This window comes from Pelophylax lessonae (assembly GCF_965119305.1).
Source record: "Pelophylax lessonae genome assembly, chromosome: 2".
Taxonomy (NCBI): Eukaryota; Metazoa; Chordata; class Amphibia; order Anura; family Ranidae; genus Pelophylax; species Pelophylax lessonae.
The window spans coordinates 347,524,435-347,547,884 of NC_138769.1; the positions used below are offsets into that span (position 1 = coordinate 347,524,435).

Genomic DNA, 23,450 nt, shown 5'->3' on the forward strand with positions numbered 1-23,450 from the left:
CCATTCTACTAAACACAAATTAACTTCATGCCATAGCTCCTTGGCTATCAAATAACTGCTAGCTATTAACTGCAGACCTGATACCCCTGGATAGGTAAACCAAAAAAGTTAGATGTTTTAAAAAATGTTATAGTCAATAACATCTAGGGCCTTAATGCAAATGTAAAAAAAAAAACATACATAAAATGTACTAAAAAAATAACTAAACGTTGGACATATACTGTATATGTTTGCCAAAGGACCGATTTCCATCAACAATTCCACATTTTAAAGATTTCCCACTGAAAAGGTTTCTTGTTATCGGTACTAACTAAAATTGCCAGCATTTTTTAATATAGTGGACATATATGTTTTTATAATATATAATAATAAAATATTCTATTTTTTTCTATATACTGTATATATTATGAATAAATATACACCAGCCTAAGCCTAAACTCCCTTTTTGTAAAGTTAGTCACGTACAAATTTTGTTTAGATTAGATCTGTTAGAGCAGCAAGATTTCCAAAGAGTAACTGTATTAAAAGAATGACAATATTGCAACACAGAGCAGGAGTAAAAATTGGGGCAGTGTTAGAGAGTGTTAGGAGAACGGTGATAATGCAAGAATTAACACCGGTTACTAAAACGTACACCTTGACCAGAAAAGAAGTCGATTTTTGTACTTACCATAAAATCTGTGTTCTTGGAGTATATTAACCGCTTCTGGCCCTTCTGCGTTAACCGACATAGGTATATGCAGCTAGGGGGCGAGCGTGCGCCGGCAGCGGCACGCTCCCGCCCCCACTCGTCAGCGGGGACTCCGATGCACGGGGCAGGTGGCTCTGATTGCAGCCTGACACCCGCGATCGCTCCCCATGGATGAGAGAAGAGCAGTCAGCTGTTGTAAACACAGCTGACCGTTCTTCTCTCTGGAATGATCACAGAGCTCCTGTGATCCTTCTATATAGGAACACAGGTCTCTGTGATTATTTCACAAGCCATGCCCCCATACAGTTAGAAACACACCCCTAGGTACACATTTAACCCCTTGATCGCCCACTGTGTTAACCCCTTCCCTGCCAGTGACATTATTACAGTAACAGTGCATATTTTTAGCACTGATTACAGTAGTAATGTCACTGGTCCACCCAAAAGTGTCAAAAATGTCAGTCAGAGGTCTGATCTGTCTGCCGCAATGTGGCAGTCCCGCAAAAAAATGCAGATCACTGCCATTACTAGTAAAAAAAAACCAATAAAAATGACAATCTTTCCCGTAGCTAGTAGACACAATAACTTTTACGCAAACCAATACGCTTATTGCAATTTTTTTTTTACCAAAAATATGTAGCAAAAAACAAATTGGCCTGAAATGTTAAAAAATTTAGATTTTTTTTTTTTTTTTGGGAGCGTTATATAGCAGGATGTGAAAAATATTGTTTTTTCTTTTTTCAGAATTGTCGCTCTTTTTTCATAGCACAAAAAATAAAAATCGCGATCAAATACCACCAAAAGAAAGCTCAATTTGTGGGATAAAAGGACATCAATTTTATTTGGGTACAGTGTCGCACGACCGTGCAATTGTCCATTAAAGTAACGCAGTGCCGAATCGCAAAATATGGCCTGGTCATTAAGGGGGAAAATTTTCTGGTCCAGAAGTTGTTAAAAGAAACTGAAAGGAAGCTGCCAGTGCTGGGCCAATCAGCTGTGGATGGGTCTTTCCCTGCAGCTACATGTACACATAAAAGCAGAAATACTCATTACATAGTTAACCTAATAAGGCCACATGGCCATATTGGGTCAATTATGTCAAGAGCATCCTCAGCCCATTGTGTACATGTACAGTATATGCCATTATAGGCTGATGCCAGAGCTGATTCTTGAGGCCACTTCCATTTTGAGTGTTAATCATTTTAGATATCTATATTACCCCCCATTATTATGCATTTTTGAAGTTGTATACAATAAAGATTTTGTTTATATAATATGAATGGATATCCAGTTATTTTATTTGTTGAGGAACCACACCTTGAAAGTCCCTTCAATATTCTTCTATTTGTTTCTCCTGTATGACCGTTTGGGATGTGGTGTGATGGGATGAAAGACTAATCATCCCCAGAATATTATTTTGTCTATTTAGATGATGCCTACATTTACAGTGACATTGTGTTGTGTCATCACATACATTGCATGCTGGCTTAAACCCCGTACACACGTACCGATCGTCGGCCGAACGATCGGCCGTCTTTTGTCCAGGGCTGTCGTGTCTGTTGAAAACTGCAAAAGACTGCACACGAATTTTGTCGGCCAACAACAGCCGACTGCAGAAGTGATGTCATGTGATGGTTAACTTTCCGTGTGTTTTTTCTTCTCTGAGCATGCCCAGTCTTGCAAATCTGCTGATTGTCGGCCGAATTCTGTACTGACTGGCGAACAATCGGCCGTTCTGGTGTTGGCCAACAAAAATTTTAATGCCTGCACGAAAGATTCTGTTCGGCCTAAAATGCGCTGTCGGAAGCATCATACTAACAAGCCTACAATCGGCCGATCGGTCGGCGGCCGAATATTTGCGGCCGACAATCGGTACGTGTGTATGGGGCTTTACATACAACAGCAACAGACCAATATGGCTATTTCCAAAAGGAACTTTTTATACAGTTTGGCACCACAGCTATTAAGCCTCTCAGGACAGGCCACACTTTCTTAGGTATTGAGCAGGCATATTGCACATGGAATAAAAAAAGTGTATCCTTTTGTTTAAAAATAAGAAATAAATGCACATATTTACAGCACACCAGTAAAGTCTTTATTTGATAGGGCACAATTTCTTAGGGAGAGAGCAAGCATATTGCATGTACAAGTGAACATTTTAAATATGACAGCAAATGCAGGGGGGAGAAACCACGACCCACTGTCATGGATGTTCAGAAAAAGTGGTTGTTGGGCGCTTCTGACCAAGTAAGAAAGAAAGGAGTCCACCGCTGTAAGAGGGGCGCAGGGGATGCTCCAGATTCTTATTAGGGACTGTCCCAGATGGCTGGATACAAGGCAGCGCTGACAGGAAAACTCAGAGGAATCCGCTGGCAGAAGTGAAGAGAAAAACAGGCGCCACTGTAGTTAGCCAGAAAGGTTTATTGCACAATATACATAAGCACTTACACATAGGTAAGCTCCAGTCCGTATAGCAGCGTCTCCAGTGCACGATCCGGCCGTCCACCGGTCCGGAGGTGACGTCACAGGAAGCTGGTCAAAGCTTTGGAGACGCTGCTATACGGACTGGAGCTTACCTATGTGTAAGTGCTTATGTATATTGTGCAATAAACCTTTCTGGCTAACTACAGTGGCGCCTGTTTTTCTCTTCACCACTGTCATGGATGGGTGGTTTAAATGTAAGAGCAGCTGTGGGGGAGAGGAACCTCCACCAGCTGTCATGGGGGGGGGGTTCTGGGGGTTTAAATGTGAAAGCAGGTTGCTTTTTCTGAGGGGGTGAGCAGCTAAAATAAATGCAGCTAAAAATAAGCATTTTTTTTCCCCAAGAATAAATCAAGCTGGTATATGTTAACAGATTAACACCACAGGCTGGTTTAGGTCAGACATACAGAAAGCAGATTGCAGTTTCCAGGAAAATAGGTTTGTTTCTTCCCCAACAGAAGAAAGAAACAATATAAAGAATTGCAACATAGCTTGCATAGCCTTTTAGGCATGCCAATAATGTTAGTAGAGAGCAGGCAGATTGCATCTGGAAAACAATATTTATTCTATATTCTTGTATGCAATGAGGTTTTGGGGGAAGAAAGCATGTTTCACTCAGAAACCTTCTTTTTCCAGAGACACTGTACAAACAGTGTACCCATTTGTGGAATCACATCATGTTTAATAAATGCAATTTGGAAGGTAGGGAGCACATATTTATCAGGCTGAATATGAAATTAAAATATAGATTCTCAAATATTTTCTGTAAAAATTGAACAAGTTTGATGCATGAAATCACATATTTTTTAATCCAACGAAAGTTCAGAAGCAGGGAGAAATCATATTTTAGTGAGAAACAAGCAATGAAACTCTTATTTTTTTTTAAGATACTGATGTACTGTACTGAATTTCTTTTTTGAATAGGAGAGAATATTCCTAATATAGCGATAACATATAGTTTTTTTTGGCCAGAAATGTGAATAACAAATGTATTTTCTGGAAAGACACTTTAAGAAAATGGTATAAATAAGCCAAAAAAAAAAAATCTCTTTTATGGATGTAAAAGTAAATAATCAGCACAATCAATATAAAGTGACACAGTGCTATTTCACAAATAAAGGTGCAAATTCAGCAAAACCTGTGCAAATGAACAATATACAGCAGCTATATGAGACTTCCTCACTAATGGAAGTAAGATGAACCAATATAGTAAAAAATATACAGCACTATATAAAATCAATAAAGTGGCAAAATCATCATGACCTCGACGTGATTTGAACACGCAACCTTCTGATCTGGAGTCAGACGCACTAACGTTGCACCACAAGTTCTACTACAAATCATCATGGCCTCAACGTGATTTGAACACGCAACCTTCTGATCTGGAGTCAGACACGCTACCGTTCCACCACGAGTTCTACTACTAAACTTCCCAATGCCATACGCCAACTTTATTGATTTTATATAGCTCTGTATATGTTTTACTATATTGTACATTATGAATAGTTGGATGTGAATTATGAATTATGGATGTACTGCACAAAAAAAATTGAATAAGAAAAAAATGTTCCAAATATAGCCATAATAATATTACACAGTAATATATTTTTAGAAAAAAAAAATGTAAGGATTTCACACACAGAATATCATTCTTTTAAATAAGATTACGTTTTTGAAGTAGAAAGAAGTAACATTTTAGCCTACAATATTACATTTTACTGTTAGTTTTTGGATACATGATTTATAAATTATGCAGTGGCACAAAATCTAATTATTTTCCATAGGAGGCAATTGAAGAGAGAGGGTGAAGGCAGTCTCTATCTTTAATTAAAAAAAAAAACAAATAAAAATTATATTTCTCTTGTGGCAAAAGAAGAAAAAAAAAACTAAAATGAGCTGCCAAAATGTAAGGCATTAAGTAATACTAGTAAAGTATTTTTGGAGTTACGGAGTGAAAACAGGTGGTTTCTATTTAAAGAATCACTGTTAGGATTCACTACTTTTAAAGGGCTTGTATCAAAAATAATTCTTAATGGTAGCAGTGTACCTAAAATAGAGATAAAAGACTCATGCAAACAGCATGATATAGTCTCCATGAAAGCCAAAAAATGTTCAAGCTGAAGAAAACGATGCAAAAACATAAACTGTTGTCCATATTTAATGATGATGCGTCATAATGAAATGCAAACATTGATGGCCTTCAAGCTAGTTGCCCAGCCAAAAAATATGGAACAATGTTTATCCTTGGGAAACAGTCGTCCAAAAATTCAGTTTTGCATTTTATTAATGCCAGCTCACTGTAAAGCAGCACAAATTTTTCATGTGAGGATATTACCTGCCCAAAAAGGTAATTCTTTGCATTTAGGGAAACTGTTTTGGAAAAATTGGGTTTGGAGTGTTAGTGGTGCAAAAACAATATAAACCTGCAAAAAATGTGTGCAGAGCCAAGGTTGCAGCATTTGCTTTTCCCTTTTCTGCATGGCACCATGTTAACCCTCTTTTCCCCTTGAAGAGCCCTAAGGTAAAAGGCAAAACCAGGCTCAATTACTCAAGGCAAAGAGAAAACTCCACATAGTGTAATGTAGTCACAAAAAGCTAACATTTTATTAAAAACATGAGATAAAACCACTCACAAGTAAAGTGCACCAAGGAAGCAGTGCACAACTTCAAATGCTTAATGAAAATAAATCACGCGTCACTTTAAAAGCCTCAGACTCCGACCTCCAGACACCAGCTGAGTAGAGATGTATAGAACTGTTCGCCGGCGAACAGTTCCTGGCGAACTTAGCATGTTCGGTCCGCCCCCCATAAGACATCATTGAGGCAAACTTTGACCCTGAACTTTACAGTCAGCAGACACATTTCCAGCCAATCAGCATACCTCCCTCCCACACCCTCCCACCTCCTATAAATAAGCAAGGGCAGCATCCATCTTAGATCATTCTGAAGCAGTGTGTGTAGTGAGAGTAGGGAGAGAGCTGCTGCTGCTGCTGCTGCTGCTGTTAAGCTAGGGACAGTTAGTCAGTGTTCCTGGTCTTGCAGTGTTCTTGGTCCACTACTGCTGTAATATCAGCACCCCAAAAAGCCCTTCTAAGGGCTGGTATTTGTGTTTTTTTTTTATATATATATATATATATATATATATATATATACCTAGCGTCCCCAAAAGCCCTTTTAAGGGCTGGTAATTGAGTTGTTTCTTCTTATATATATATATATATATCTATATCTATCTAGTGTCCCCAAAAGCCCTTTTAAGGGCTGGTAATTGAGGATTTTTTTTATTTATATATATACATATATATATATATATATATATAGTGTCCCCAAAAGCCCTTTTAAGGGCTGGTAAGGTAATAGAGTTTTTTCTTTATATATATATCTATATATATCTATTGTACACTGCAGTTGCCTGCCCGCTGTGTGTGAGAGGCCACAGACCTACCACAGACTGTACTGTGTGCACACCACACTCATTTCGGGTGGCACAGGCACAGTACCTTGCATTTTAAAAAATATTTTTTTTTTCCTCTGTCATAATTGCAGTGAGTGCTGTGTCAGGTCCACAGAGTGCACTGTACCCACTGCAGTGCACTGCCCACCACTGATATATATACGGTGGCACAGCATCTTGTTGCAATAAATTGAAAAAAAAAAATATTTTTTATTATTGCAGTTGCCTGGGCTGCCAGTTACTGTCAGGTCCACAGAGTGTACTGTGCCCACTGCAGTGCCACTGTGTGCCCACCCACCACTGATATATAAGGTGGCACAGCAGCTTGCAAAGTAAAAAAAAAAATATATATTTTTAATTGCAGTTGCCTGGGTGCCAGTGACTGCTGTCAGGTCCACAGAGAGTGTACTGTGCCACTGCCCACCCACCACTGATATATAAGGTGGCACAGCAGCTTGCAAAGTAAAATAAAATATATTTTTTTAAAATTGCAGTTGCCTGGGTGCCAGTGACTGCTGTCAGGTCCACAGAGAGTGTACTGTGCCACTGCCCACCCACCACTGATATATAAGGTGGCACAGCAGCTTGCAAAGTAAAATAAAATATATATTTTTTAAAATTGCAGTTGCCTGGGTGCCAGTGACTGCTGTCAGGTCCACAGAGAGTGTACTGTGCCACTGCCCACCCACCACTGATATATAAGGTGGCACAGCAGCTTGCAAAGTAAAAAAATATATATATATATTTTTTAAATTGCAGTTGCCTGGGTGCCAGTGACTGCTGTCAGGTCCACAGAGAGTGTACTGTGCCACTGCCCACCCACCACTGATATATAAAGTGGCACAGCAGCTTGCAAAGTAAAAAAAATATATATATATTTTTTAAATTGCAGTTGCCTGGGTGCCAGTGACTGCTGTCAGGTCCACAGAGAGTGTACTGTGCCACTGCCCACCCACCACTGATATATATGCCTGCAAGAGAAAAAGCCAGGCGCAGAGAAGCCGTATTCCTGAAAATATAAGAAAAATGCTGTTTTTTAGGGGTTCTGGACATGCTACAGAGCTGAAACTTGACAGGTACACTTTTTAGACCCCCCAGACACTAAATACAAAAAATGACATGCCTGCCTAAAAAAATGCCCGATAAATGCCTGCAAGAGAAAAAGCCAGCCGCAGAGAAGCCGTATTACTGAAAATATAATAAAAATGCTGTTTTTTTAGGGGTTCTGGACATGCTACAGAGCTGAAACTTGACAGGTACACTTTTTAGACCCCCCAGACACTAAATACAAAAAATGACATGCCTGCCTAAAAAAATGCCTGATAAATGCCTGCAAGAGAAAAAGCCAGCCGCAGAGAAGCCATATTCCTGAAAATATAAGACAAATGCTGTTTTTTAGGGGTTCTGGACATGCTACAGAGCTGAAACTTCACAGGTACACTTTTTAGACCCCCCAGATGCTAAATCCAAAGAAATTTTTTATTTTTATTTTTTTTTAATTTTTCCAATAATTGGCTCTCTATCAAAAAATTATAATTTTTAAGAACTTTTTTTTGCGTGATCCCTCTCCGGCATGCCACAGTCCAGGTGTTAGTCCCCTTGAAACAACTTTTCCATCACTATTGTGGCCAGAAAGAGTCCCTGTGTGTTTTAAAATTCGCCTGCCTATTGAAGTCTATGGCGGTTCGCCCGGTTCGCCGGTTCGCGAACATTTGCCGATGTTCGCGTTCGCCGTTCGCGAACGGCGAATTTTAGGTTCGCGACATCACTACAGCTGAGTGGCCGGGCTTCATGACAATCGTGATAGTGTCACTATGCTTCGCCTTGATGCATTTCTCCACACCCACATGGCTGCTGTTCCTTCTGACCCCTAACCCTCACTGTGGAAAAACAGCCAGTGGCAAGAAATTTGAAAAGGTGCCCAGGAGTGCAAGCAGTGATGTAGCTCCTGGAGCTTTAGTCAGATCGGTCCACTGAACAAAAATCAGTTTGCTATAGTCAAACATGTCAAATATTAAATCTCATAGGTCATACATCACATCACAATATACTATCAATGAAAGCAATTGTAAAGCCCAACTACAGCCAAAAGTTTACAGTTCATTTTTAGATAGAGTTGGGAAGGGCTAGAACACTTTTTTGCCTGTGTCAATATTAGGGAGATTTTTCCTATTTTCCTGTTGGGAAATATATTCAATGCAAAAACACAAACAAATAACCATGTTTAGTAAGATAGGGAAGACATTGAACTACCTGAATAATTTGTATTGCAGTTAGCCCTGATGACAACCACTCCCCCATTTTATGTTACTGGGAAAGAAAGTAAGTGTAATTCTCCCCAATGGAGTCCCATACAGAATTAAAAACCTGATAGAAACTTGAAATTTCCATGCTCTATTCAGACCTAATAAACATCGGCTTAAAATAGGCTTGACACGTTATTGAACATTTTAATATATATGTGTGCATATTTTGTATCCCCGTAATGTTACTATTCTACTCTATATCCTCATAAAATCTGTATAATCTCTACTCTAATCTCTACTTTAATTAAATTGTATGAAAAGCCTAACTATAAATATTCTAAAAAATGTTCCCTCCCACCTCCTCCTATCTATCTTGTCTAACCTGTATAAAAAAAAAGATGTCTGTTTTTACCTATTTTAATCTGCTCTGGTCCAGTCACGTGATTCTGCAGCTCCCCTGTGTTTGTGAGCAGCTGCTTCAGGGGAGAGGAGGGAATGCCCACAATAGCTGGGTCATGGGAGCCTGTAATTTATTTCACAGCTCCCAAAATTCACAGCTATAGTTAACACTTCCTTAGCTGCAGGTGACCGGACGAGAACAGATTGAAAACAGGCAAATACATGGTTCTTTTTTAAACAGGTTAGGCATAATATGTGTTTAAGAATATTTACATTTTGGTTTTTCTTCCTCTTTAAGCAAAGTGTTAAAACTGGATTTCAGATGTTAAATACATATGTATGCACACACACATATGCATACCTATTTATGGGACCAGATTGCTAGTGGGGGGTCTATTCATTTGCCACTTTAAATGACTACTTGGCTTAGTGATTAGAATGAAGGTGTGCTCACTTTGAATATTAAATCATTGAAAAGGGAAACAGTATTTTCCCTTTTTATTCATAAACAGCATTGAGGTCGGGGTCAGTAGTTCAATAGCAGTTTTTGCAGATGACACAAAATTGGGCAGGGCAATAACTGCACAGCATGAAGCAGATATCCTACAGGATGACCTGGACAAAATAACGGAGTGGGCAATGACTTGGCAAATGAGGTTTAACGTAGAGAAGAGTAAGGTTTTGCACTTGGGGACTAGAAACATAAAAGCACAATACACGTTAGGAAGGGAACCCTTGGGGGAATCAAAAATGGAGAAGGATCTGGGAGTCTTGGTTGATGATAGACTAGGCAACAGCATGCAATGTCAAGCGGCAGCTGCCAAAGCTAGCAGAATATTAGCATGCATAAAGAAAGGGATGTATTCCAGAGATAAGACTATAATCCTTCCACTTTATAAAACTCTGGTCCGACCGCATCTGGGGTATTCTGTCCAGTTCTGGTCGCCAGTCCTCAGAAGGGATGTGTTGGAGCTGGAGAAAGTCCAGAGAAGGGCAACTAAACTAATTAGGGGATTGGAGGACCTTGATTATGAAGAGCGTCTGCAATCGCTTGATTTATTCTCCCTGGAGAAGAGACGCCTGAGGGGGAACATGATAGCAATTTTTAAATATCTCAGTGGGGATCTCAGCTTAGAAAAAAGCTGTTCAGTCGAAGGGATTGCATGAGGACTTGGGGGCACACAATGCGATTAGAGGAGAAGCGTTTTAACCTCAGGCAACGTGGGGGGTTCTTTACTGTTAGGGCTACAAGATTGTGGAATTCTCTACCACAAGAGGTGGTTTCTGCGGGTAGTATGGTGGCTTTCAAAAGACTATTGGATGTGCATCTCAAGGATCAGAACATTCAGGGGTATGTGAGATTATTACAGCCACACACACCTACACAGGTTGAACTGGATGGACTATTGTCTTTATTCAACCTCACCTACTATGTAACTATGTAACTATATGTATTTTTGCTTGCACAAATGCTGACTGATGCACTCCTTAGTGATTATTGCTCCTCTATACATAATAGGGTGACTGGGTTAACAAAGAGTTATACAGTGTACCCAAGAAGTAAGCTAATATAGGACCTCCTGGAACATACACTTGATCATTTTTTTTTTTATTGAGTCTCATTTCAATTTAAGATACAACATTAAGAGAAAAAAAAAAACAGATTCTTCCATATTACAAACTCATATTATCCCCCCATTGTTTTCTCCCACCTCCAACCCAATTATCCTCTTACATTAATATCCTTCTCTTATTGCGGCCTGGCCTCTATTTACCTGACTAAATTTAACATAACCTGATTTAATCAATCCCCTGTTCTTTCCATATTTCAATGTCATCTCTAGTCTTTTTAAAGCTAGTCCAATTTTCCCATTTATTGGAGAAACATTCTATTTTTCTCTCAGAAGAAGTCAAGTGGACGAAACGTCAGAGCTGATGTGCGCGGTCGCTGAACATTTCACACAGGTCATCATCCGGGATTCCTATTGGGCTGCAGGAATTGTTTGGAATGGTTATCCAGTGCGCATATTTTGATCTTTATGCCTTCACTCCATTGCCCTCTTGTAAGTAGCCATCTGGAGGGGAGAGGGGCTTACATTGTGTGTGATTTTAAATAAAATTTTGCGGAATTACACTATTGTTGCCCCCACTTTGTTCAATTGCATGAACTTTGAACGGAGGAAATTTTGGAGAAAGGAGGAGCTAGGTACAGCCCAGCAGTGATCTATACACCTGTGGATTGGTGGATCTTATTGAAGGCTCTGTATTCACCGTTTTCTGGTGAGTGTTCCATTTAAAGGGGGGGGGGAGCACTGGAGTGTGGTGGAATCTTGGGAGAATAGACAAGACCCTTCACTACCCTACCCTGGTGGATGGATTTTGCCTGAGTTATCACTGTATGGACTGTATACCTATATATCCTATGAGCCTTTAAGGACATTGTTTCACACAACGAACCTGTTTGCCTTAGCGCTGCTAGTGTTATAGTTATATTTTACCTGGTTTAATATTCTACAACACCTTTTATAACATTCTATTTTTTCTTCATCCATACAACACAAATATTCCATGTCATGAATATATTCAACTCTACCACACCACTCCCTTGTAGTGGGGACTTCCGTACTGAACCATTTTTTTGGAATTGTCCCTTCTGCTGCATTTAGCAACTTTGGAACAATCAAATTTCTACATTGTTTAAAGTGCCTACTTGTTCTATGAAAGAGACATGTCCAGGGTTCATCTATTATGATCTCACCTGTGACTTTATTAATTAATTGTTGTATTCTTAACCAAAATTCTCGAATCTTGGGACATTCCCACCAGATAAGAGCCATTGTACCTGGCACCTGACAGCCTCTCCAGCACATATTTGATTTCTCTGGTTGACAGCTATGCGCTATAACTGGTGTAATATACCACCTTGAGAGACATTTATAGTTCAACTCAATGGTGTTCACATCCCTGGTCATGCAATGTACAGCTCTCTGCTCACCGTTCAACTTGTGTTTTCCAAAACTTAACTCTATTTCCCTTTCCCACCTTTCTATAAATGGGAGTTTCCTTGTATCCATCAGGTCAGTTAACATCGTATATATTTGCGACACGCCATGACTTAATTTTGCTGCTGGATTACAAAGCCTTTCCACCAAGTTCAATTATTTTTCCAATCTAATGGGTTGAGGAAGAGAACTTACAAAGTGCTTCAATTGCCTATATCTCCATTCATTTAGTATCAAACCTCCCCTATTTTTCAATTTGTGTAAAAGAACTAATCTTTCCATTACGTGTTATATCTTTTAACTGCAAATCCCTTAACCCAGTGTTTCTCAACTTCGGTCCTCAGGGCACACTAACAGGCCAGATTTTAAGTATTACCATGGGGAGATAAAGACTAGAATACTGCAATCACTGAGCAGCAAATTATATCACCTGTGATGTATTTCAGTTTTCTTGAATACCTGGACTGTTAGTGTGCCCTAAGGACCGGAGATGAGAAACACTGCCTTAACCAACCACCAAATTGTTTCTCTATTCCTGGTAAAAAAAATGTTGTGCCATCTAGTGATAATAATTGAGAATTGTATTCCCACCAAGCCTGTTTATATAATGCATCCCAAAATTGTGATAACACTCTCGTGATTTCATGTGCATCATCATGTACCTCCCTATATTTTGGTGGCACCCAGATGTTCATATCCAAATGTGTTTGACTTAATGTGATTTCCATCTCAACCCATCTTTTTTCTGTGATTTTTCTTTTTGTCCATTCTACCATTCGTGATATCACTGCCGCTATATAGTATTTTTTTTTATATCCGGTGCCGCTAGTCCACCCTGCATCTTATCCCTACTCAGAGCTGCATACTGCACCCTGTGTTTTTCCCCCTGCCATATAAAATTTAACAACATTGTTTTAATTGTTTTGAGGAACGCTCATGGAATAGCAATACGTAACATTTGGAATCTATATAATATTTTAGGCAGGATTATCATTTTAAACATATTTATTCTGCCCAACCATGAAATTGGACAATTCCCTGTATTCCTCATGTTTAACTTTATCTCATCAAGTAAAGGTATTAAATTGGCTTGATATAAATTTTCAAGTAGTGGGGTTAAGTATACCCCTATATATTTTAATTTTCCCCTCACCTGAGTAAATGGAAATTCCTTTTGTAAGGCCTGCTCTTCTTTTTTATTTAAATCAATATTTGAAACTTCTGATTTAACTGGGTTTATTTTAAAATTTAATAGTCCCCCATATCTTTTCAATTCCTTGATATACACTTGATCAGTTATAACCCCCAAAAAATCCAATTTAATTTAAGTGCAGGAAATAACTTACATTCTCCTAGTGTTTCCACTTCAATGCTTGGACTGTAACTACCATAATCTTGTGATGATGATGATGTGCGGATTTGGAAGACATAGACTGTTCCCGGCTTCAAGTTATGAACAGTCACTGATGTGAGAGGTGTTTTCAAAGTGGAGTAACTCTGGTCTCTTTGGTCCTATGGAAACATAAAAATATTACAAATTAAAGACTCAAAAAAGATGCTGATCTGCTTATAACCTTTACTGTTCTAACTGGCTACATTTAAAGAATATATGCATAATACCATTCAGTAAGCACTTCTGCCACTAGATATACATAACACAGTGCCAAGACATAAGCACTGTTCAGCAGCTGCAGGGCAAACTTATCCTTTTAACGGACAAATCCCTATTATTAAGGGATGTCAGGAATCTGTTATCTGACAACAAATAATGTTCAAGTTATATATTTGGTATTTTGATTAGGAGATTGGGAAAGGATTTGTAATTCTAAGTTAAGAAAGCAATGAAATGTAAAGGAACAATCTAATGCTGTTATCAGCAAAGCCAAAATGAAAAGTACTAAAAAAGGGAAGGATTAAAAAAAAGTAAATTAATCTGCCTGAAACTTATCTGTTGTGATATATTTGCACACACAGAGGATCAATGTGTTTTTCTTCTTTAATTCAGACTACAGTTAAGATTACAGTTCCACTTCATATGCAGAAAATAGGGTGTGTTTGTTACAAGTGTTGGCAGATGAAATCATATTGGATCCTTGGAAAAAGAAACTTCAGATAGGCAAGAAATAGAACTTGGTATACGTATATGCTATTGCCCCTTGAAATGCTAAATTCTCCCCTGTGATAATGCAACTACCTCCTGGTGCCTGCAAGCACTTTGTAAAAGACCTGGCTATTGTAAAGGACCTGGCTTACCTCAAAAAATGCATGCCGTAGAAATAATCAACATTGCATTTTTGGTTGCTCTGTAGTGCATACCGTCTTGCTCTCCCTGCCTAATAAATAACAAACGTGTTATACATACCTGCCCTGTGTAAAGAACTTGCATACTCTTGCAACTAGCTGTTGCAAGACGATTGAAAACCACACAATCACCTCATCTATAAGATGTTATTCATATTCTCAATGACCATTTCCTGATGGAATTCTCATATGTTAAAGCCCATCTCACAGCTCAAAATGCCATAGCAATGTGCTGGAGTGGATGTGGGCACATAGGCAATCTCTTTCATGTGTTCTGGGCTTGCAAATCCCTCACCAGCTTCTGGAATTGCATCTTTCGTGCCATCTCTAGTATCACGGGTCTCTTGACCCGTCCCAACCCCTCCACTGGCTATACTTAATCTAGATATTGATATATTCCCAGTACAATACCGCACTGTCGGCACTCACATGTTCTTAGCAACTAGACTGCTCAAAGCTAGGAAATGGAAAGCCACACTTGCCCCTAATGTATCTGAAGTTCTTGAATTGGTCCGCATTCATCACTTATATGAATCCATGCTTGCGAACAGGGCAGGCACCAGCACTAAGTTCAACACTATATGGTCCATATGGACTGACTGGTATGACAACGACCAGCTTATGCTTCCTTCCTTGCAACCTCCACCCCCCCCCCATTCCCCACTTTTAGACCAGACATTATGTGTTTCCATCATATGTTAGCCTATCTGTTTGCATCATATGTTTGCACTGTTGTTTGATTATGCCATTGTCTAATTACTCTGCATATTTATGTTTCAATTTATTCATGTTTTATACCTTGTAATTTGCAAAAATGTTTTAAAAAAATGTCATGACAAATGGGCGTTATGGCTGGCAGACAACAAGAGCTTTCCCGTCTCTTAACTTCACTTTACCTTTCACTTCGGTTTCCAACTCCTGCTTTCTGACCTACAGTAAAGCCCCATTACAACTAAAATATATACTCTAAAGCCAGCCATACATGGGTAGAATTCGGAAAGCATTTTCTTCTGAAAATCAGAAAATTTGTGCGTCTTGTGCTCTGATGGTGCCACCATTGAATTTGAAATTTCGACCAACCGAGCCTTTCATTTTCATGGTCAGGATTTTTTTTTTCTTTCCAGGTCGCAGGCAATGAACATTTCTTTTTTGATTGTATTTCTCCCATGATTCTCCCATCATTCATTAGAAATTATTTCAAATTTAGTCAAATTTGAGAAACCCTCACCCCACTTTGGTGTGTTTACTTGGTATACCTAAAAAAAAAAATGTTTTAAAAATATTTCTAAGTTTTAGATAGAGAAGGTGTCATGGCTGATTCTAAGAATTTCTGAACCTTCATTAACATATAATGCAGGAAGATGGTTCCTAAAATAATTTTTAATATTTGTTAGGACAGACAATGTTCAAATATATAGAAAAACAAAAAGAACACTGCGCTTAAGGAGAAGCAGCTAACACCTGAAACAACAGTACAAGTTCCAAGTAGAAATAATCAAAGCAGTATGGTGCAGTGCTAAATCATGAATAAAAATATAAGAACCAAACATCCATGACAAATCAATGAGGTAAGCAAGCATAACCAGTCCATATATGAACACATAAAGTCCAAAAAAATGGTGATAGCTTAAATAGATGCCCAGAAAGGAAAAAGGCTCCAGATAACACAAGAGGGATCAGGTGTGCCCAGGAGTAGTAGAGATGAATCCACCAGACAAGTGTGTTAAAGATGGCTCCTTACCGGATCACCCTTGCCACTAAATTCTAGGCGGCTGGACGCTCAAAATGAATGAGTGGCTGTTAAGATGAAATCCTCCAATACAGCATATATATATATCCAGTAAAAACGTTTGGCGAAGGCGCTTAGCTCTTTCTAAAGATATTAAAACCTGCTGCCCCTTTAATTGTTTAAAACAATAAATAGATATAAAAATGGGTAAAGAGGCGCTGGTGATCTTTTAGTTGGATATAAATATTAGTTGGTCACGTATTTTATAAAAATCATATATAAGAAAATTCACAGTATTATATATGAAACACGTGCATTAAAAAGTATGCTTATTAAATAACAAAGTGCTTGTTAATATTTATGTCCCAAGTATTTGATAGTGTATAAATTATATAGATAAAATATTATTATTTAGGTGCAACAGACAAAAAAGTGCTTATTAGTGCATATACCTAAATAGTGCATAAAGTGCATATACTTAATTAAAGTGCAAATGCTGACCTTAATTTTCCAATAAATTATTAAGTATTATAAAAGTGCTTGATATCTCCACCAATAAATTATATTCACATATAATAAATAAAGAAAAATAATAGTGCTCAAAAATTTGTGAAGAAAGTCTCTAAGATTCTGAATTTTTAATGCAATCAAATTGTGCGTTTTGTGATCTTTGATTCTTTTATTAAAAGGTTCTCCAAGTGCTGGGGTGTGTTACACGTGGCCTCTTACCAGCTTTCCACAGGTCACAAGGACCTCCAGCGCATGTGATCCCTTTAATTGGGTGGATCAGACCTCTCCTCGGTACTTTGTATATCCTGCTCCTACGTTACTTGAGGCGGACCATCTAGTCCGTACATATAAAGATAGGAAAAAAGCCTCCAATAGTGAAATATTGTTTATTTGGTAAAAACACACACTAAGGATAACAATTTGCCTCTTACTCTTAGTTGTGCCCTCCTGGCACTGGCCACTTCAGCAGTATGGATCACGGGTGTTGGGAAAATATTCTCAGGGGATCTGCAGCTCCCTCATGTATCTCCCTCCCTGTTCCGTTTGTGCTGGTCGGCTTGCATCCCAGCCAATGCCTCAAATGCCTCTGTTCGTTTCCGGGTTTAGCATTGACCACAATGCATTTCGCTCATTGTGCGTCATCAGGCGGTAAGCACTTTGTTATTTAATAAGCATACTTTTTAATGCACGTGTTTCATATATAATACTGTGAATTTTCTTATATATGATTTTTATAAAATACGTGACCAACTAATATTTATATCCAACTAAAAGATCACCAGCGCCTCTTTACCCATTTTTATATATATATATATATATATATATATATATATATATATATATATATATCCAGGCAAGAGCATATGCAAATCACTCCAGGGGCAACCGATCACATCTCAGGAAAGGATTCATTGTATGTAATCATGGGTGACTGCAGAGGACTACATTTCCCACAATGCTCCGGGGCTCCACAACCTCCAGCCAATCAGCAGCTGTGAGGAACTTCCTGGAGCTCAGGCTGAAGACAGGAGCACAGAGGCTGTAGAGTGTGGCCCCTGGGAGTCCCCAGGAACAGGTTACCGTTTGATAATGCACTATGGGAGCCTTTCCTTTATTTTGTTTCATGATTACATACAATGAATCCTTTCCTGAGATGTGATCGGTTGCCCCTGGAGTGATTTGCATATGCTCTTGCCTGGATATTTTCCCTATGCTGTATTGGAGGATTTCATCTTAACAGCCACTCATCCATTTAGAGCTTTCAGCCACCTAGAATTTAGTGGCAAGGGTGATCCGGCAAGGAGCCATCTTTGACACACTTGTCTGGTGAATTCATCTCCACTACTCCTGGGCACACCTGATCCCTCTTTTGTTATCTGGAGCCTTTTTCCTTTCTGGGCATCTTTTCTGGGCATCTATTTAAGCTATCACCATTTTTTTGGACTTTATGTGTTCATATATGGACTGTTTATGCTTGCTTACCTCATTGATTTGTTATGAATGTTCAAATATAGTTTACAGATGATAATGAAGAACTGCAAACACATTACAGGCAAGGTTAATTATCTTAAGCATTACTTCACAGCCCCCTCCTAAACATTACAAAACAGGGAAAGCATGTCACAATTTTTTAAGCCAATAAAAAAAACTTAAAGTGGTTATAAAGTCAGAAGGTTTTTTTATCCTAATGAATTGTATGTATTAAGATAAAAAGCCTTCTGTGTGCAGCAGTCCCCCTAACACTTACCTGAGCCCATCTCGATCCAGCGATGTCCACGAGTCCCTCGGCTGTCTAGGACTTATCCTCCTGATTGGCTGAGACACAGCAGTGGAATCATTGGTCAATCAAAGTCAGTATGCCAATCGGGAGAGAGTGGGACAGGGCTGAACCGCAGCTCCATGTCTGAATGAACACAGGGAGCTAAAGCTTGGCTCGGGTGCCCCTATAGCAAGCTGCTTGCTGGGGGGCACTTGACAGGAGAAAAGGGCCAGGAGCAGTGAAGAGGGAACCAAGTGGAGGATCTGGGCTGCTCTGTGCAAAACCATTACAAAAGGCAGGTAAGTATAACATGCTTGTTATTTGAAAAAAAACACAAGACTTTACAATTAGTTTAATAAAGTGACAAGCAAATTTCTTTTATAGTTCGTTAATAGAAACATGTAACAAATATAAAAATGTTATCCCAATTTGGCTAGAAAATTGAAATATATTTTCAGGTGAGCTAGGCAATGCATATTACATAGGAAGTAACCACAAAGCTTCTGTTTTATCATAGAGAAAATAGTTGACAGTGGCCTAGGAAAGCAACAGATGCTCTTTCAAAATTAAAACAGCTACAATTTTGTTCTATTTCTATAGTGTTTCTGGATTCTAAATATTTTTTACCCTAAATGCATTCCCTGCATAAAGGTAAAACATGTTTGTGTGCTAATATTGGCTAGTAGGGATCAATCCCAATACTCACAATTACCTAAGGAAAAGATTGTGCTCTAATTGCAATGTCCTAATCGTTTTGAAGTATCCCATACCCTAAAACCCCTTTCTCTTAAAGTTTCTTTGAGCAATAAATATCAAAGATGTCCCCTAGACTGTGTTATTGGAGTTGATGCTGATGGGCTGGTGCTTGCAGTGGTGGGCAGCCTCTGTGCCTTTAGGGAACAACAAGCTATTACCAGCAGCAAAGTTAGCGCTGCAACTTTAAGAGAGATGTTACATCATGGAAAAAAAGAATACCTTAAACACAGTAAATTAGAACTAATATTCATACCAATTAAAGTGACTTTCTAAGCAAAGACTTTTTTTTTTTTTTGGATAGTGTATGAAATTTTTAGAACACTTTCCAGTTTATTAATGTATAAGAAAATGGGCTTGGTATGGACCACAGTGTTGTTACCAGTGGATAATAGTGCAGTGCTGTTTCATATGGTGGATTCGAGGCGAAATCCATCATTGTTTATATGGCCCTAATTTCTGCATATATGGTATTCAATGACTGAACTGCTGTCCATTGCTACAATAAAAAAGACAGTGCCTGACACTCTGGCAGTCCCTGGTCTGGAGTGTTGAACATTTATAGATTAAAGGTTGTCCAACATTTAAAATATTGCAGTTTACCAGTCCTTAGATGTGGTAGCTGCATTGATTTTAATTTTTTTGTATTTTTCCTTTATTAACACTTGCTGATGCTGCCAGTAACACACCCCTTGTACTAGGGTGACAACACGTTTCTTAATGCACTGTATCTATTGTGTATCAGTGTTGTCACCTTTCGACATTGCTTAAAAAAGCTTAAAAAAGAAAAAACAAGAAAAACTAACATGACAAAATCCCAGCGTATTCTTGATGGTGGAGTAGAGTGAAATATCAGAAGAGCAGAAAATAATAGTAATTAATATATGTATAGCAGGTGCCTTGCATCTCCCGCGTCATGTCAAGCTGATCGAAGTTCTCACTGAGAGAGAGAATGCCTGTCAGCGCCTGCGGGGGATAACTCCCCCCTCCTTCTCCTCACTGACACTGACTCTGTTTGTTCTGCTCCCTTCCCTGCATCCTCATTGGCAGGGATACGAGAACCAATCAGCAGCAATCAGCAAAGCATTCTGGGGCATGTAGTCCCCACCAAAAACGGCTCCATAGCCTTATACAAGAACTGAACTACACACCCCAGGATTCTCTGGCAAGAGGAGGAGAAGTGGCATCTATCTTGTCTGCTAAGGAGAATTCAGTCACCACGAGGCAAGCGAAGAGAATGTACCCAGGGAACTGTCTCCTGGGTCAGTCCACCGTGTTGTTTCAAGTATCCACGGCCAGTTGGGAACATCCAGCCTGAGATAGAGGGATCCCATGTGCATATCTAGGGGCACCTGCACTGACGGCTGTAAAGCGTTCCAGTGTGAGGTGACCAGTGGGGTTACCAGAAGAGCCTGCCTGTTCCAGAACATTAGTTTAGGCCTTGACCGCAGGACTGGGAAGAGAGCACTTGCCCATCTGCAGGAAACAAGGACACTGCGTGCAGCCAGAGTTACTTCACTTTGCCCTCACTTGCCAGAACCTAAGTCTTATTAAAGCCCCGTTAAGCAGTCACAGTGTCTGCCTTGTTATCCGGATACTGTCAGCATACCACAGTTACATTTTGCCAAGCAGGAGTTCTAAGTGCACCAACTAAAGTGGCAAGCTGAAGATACAGGGCCTCATCCTTCTTCCAAGGGACTGAAGTTACTGGTGTCATATGGGCAATCACACACATACTTAGGGCTGTGTATATGAAGTGTATGTGCAGTGTAGTCTGACTGGGGAGTTAAGCTACTAAGCACTGCATTAGGTACAGTGTTTGTAGTTGGGCCTATGGTGTCAGGGGATAGAAGAGAGAGGTCTGACATAGGAGAAAGTCATTCTTCTGCTCTCCTCCTGCCTGGACTCATAATGCCAATTTAAGTAGAAGTAGCCAAGCTTGTGCAAGGTTATTATATTGTGTTTCATTGTTGTTTAAGTGCTTGCCTCTGCTTCTTGGGTAATTTACGGTTGTGGAATCCCCTAGAAGCAGCCTGATATATTACATCAAGGTATATTGCTCCTAATCTTAGTGATTGTTCTTCAGCTAATTCATTAAAGAATGCACTATTACTGTCTATTATTTTTACACAGAAACCTTATAGTAAAGACATTTCTGTGTTTTATCATAACCTGTGTGTTTTCAAAGGTCTTTGCACTTACACTATTGCCAGGTGTGCCAGAGGGGCAGAAATTGTTCTTGAGAGGCTAAGTACGGAACCAATCATATTTAAGTGGCTCCTGAGGGGGTAGCGCTACATGTAATCCATAATGCTGTCTCTTTACACATATCTATTTTGTTTTTTCATCTGCTCTTTAAATTATATTTAGTTTTGAGTAGATATAAATTTGAAATCTTTGAATGACTTTCACCAATAATGCTCTCCCACAGCAGATTGCTGTGGAATAGCTGTCCAAACGTTAAAGGGAGTATTGATATGCTGAGTGCATTTAATCATGCACAGTGATAATCACAGCACACAAAACACTGAGGCAATAATCAGCCAGGTATTTTGCATAGTGTCAGATTACCGCCTGTAAAGCACTGAAAATGGAGCCCCGAGAGTCATTTAGTCTTTTACACTGTACATTTAAGCACTTTCTCCCTCTCTTTACCATTTTCTAGTTGATCCTCTGGCAGAGTCAAGGAATGCATAATTTTAATTAAATTATCTTGTACTTAAAAGAAACGGGTAATTAATAACTTCCTCTTTGTCATAGTGTCCACTGATGAGGATCAATTTAAAATTTGGTAACATTATTTAAACTATTAATTTTCAACAGAAATTCTCATGAGGACAGCTCAAGTTAATTGGGTGTTCTACTCTCTTTTTTTACTAAGCTCTTTTCACACCTTTACAGTTGAAATTGCAAACTATATCTATTGGGTCTGTGCATTTTTATTATTCATGATTTTACATGTGCTGTCTAGTCTAGCTAGGAGCTATTCACTGTAAAATTAAAACATAAGAATACTGTTACTCTGTATTGCTGTAGTTGAAAAAAAAATGGCGGTGGTATGTTTGAGCACCCTGCATTTGCAATGCAATTCTGCCATAAGAATTTATCCTTTAATAATACAGGCCACATGGATTCTATAACAATTGGGAGCATTATTGAGTTTGTCTCTTGTTCTTCTGGGGATAAAGCTCAACTTTCTAGTTGAAAAAAAAAATGTTAAAAAATCTAAATAGTTTAATATACACACACACAGTGCTTTAAGTGGGCCAGTATGCACTGGTACTCAGTACCGCCACTTCCAAATATGGCTCTTGAGCATACCGCCACCTCTCCGTGCCCCTTAGCATACCAGTACGCTCATTTTGCGCCCTCAATTGCCCCCACCCCAAGAATATTTTCCACTCCAGAGCCAGACCAGTCAGCGCCAGTGAGTCCCCCTGCTCCCAGCCCAGGCCAGGGGGGGGGGGTGCTCTGCAGGGACCCTGATGTGGGATGGGGGGGGGCGACAAAATGTATAGGCTATAATAGAGTACCGGCACCTCTTTTGGCCCACTTAAAGTACTGCACACACACACACATCAGAGGAGGGGAGTCACTGCTTTGTTCCTTGAACTGTTCCTCTGGACCCCTGAAACAATAGTTAGACAGATAGGGATCAGAAAATGTTAGGCTTTCTCATTAGGCAAAATTCTGGCACAACTGTGATCACCCAGGAACTCTCCCCACATATGGTGGTCCTGCCCTATTATCACCAGGTTCTGGGCGTTGATCAACACTTTTCGTGTATCAGTAATTGATACACCAATGACTCTCTCAGTGGCGGCCGGTGTGATGGGGGCGCAGGGGCGCCGCCCCCCCATCCATGCATCCGGCCCCCTAATCTGCATGCAGGGCGCCGGACGCATGGAGCTTAATAGGTTTTTTTTTTACATCACCTGATTAGAGCCAGAGGCTCTAATAGGGCGATGCAAAGGGTGGGCTCGGGGCACAGAGCAGTGCGTAACGAGCCCACCCATTGTGTGATAATAGCGAATGAAAATTCAATATTGCCACACCGATCCTCCTCCTGGCCAATCAGGAAGCGCGTCCGATACGTGCTTCCTGATTGGCTGCAAGGCAAACCCC

The 23,450-nt window shown here is 39.5% G+C and overlaps 1 protein-coding gene across 1 annotated transcript in view; it reads right to left on the reverse strand.

Annotated features, from left to right (window-relative positions):
* EPHA10 (EPH receptor A10) overlaps positions 1-23,450 on the reverse strand; it is a 963,870-nt gene that overhangs the window by 182,371 nt on the left and 758,049 nt on the right. Inside the window, exon 7 of the mRNA XM_082245791.1 lies at positions 13,620-13,785. Coding sequence (XP_082101917.1) covers positions 13,620-13,785 — 166 coding nt within the window. The remainder of the gene's footprint in view (positions 1-13,619; positions 13,786-23,450) is intronic.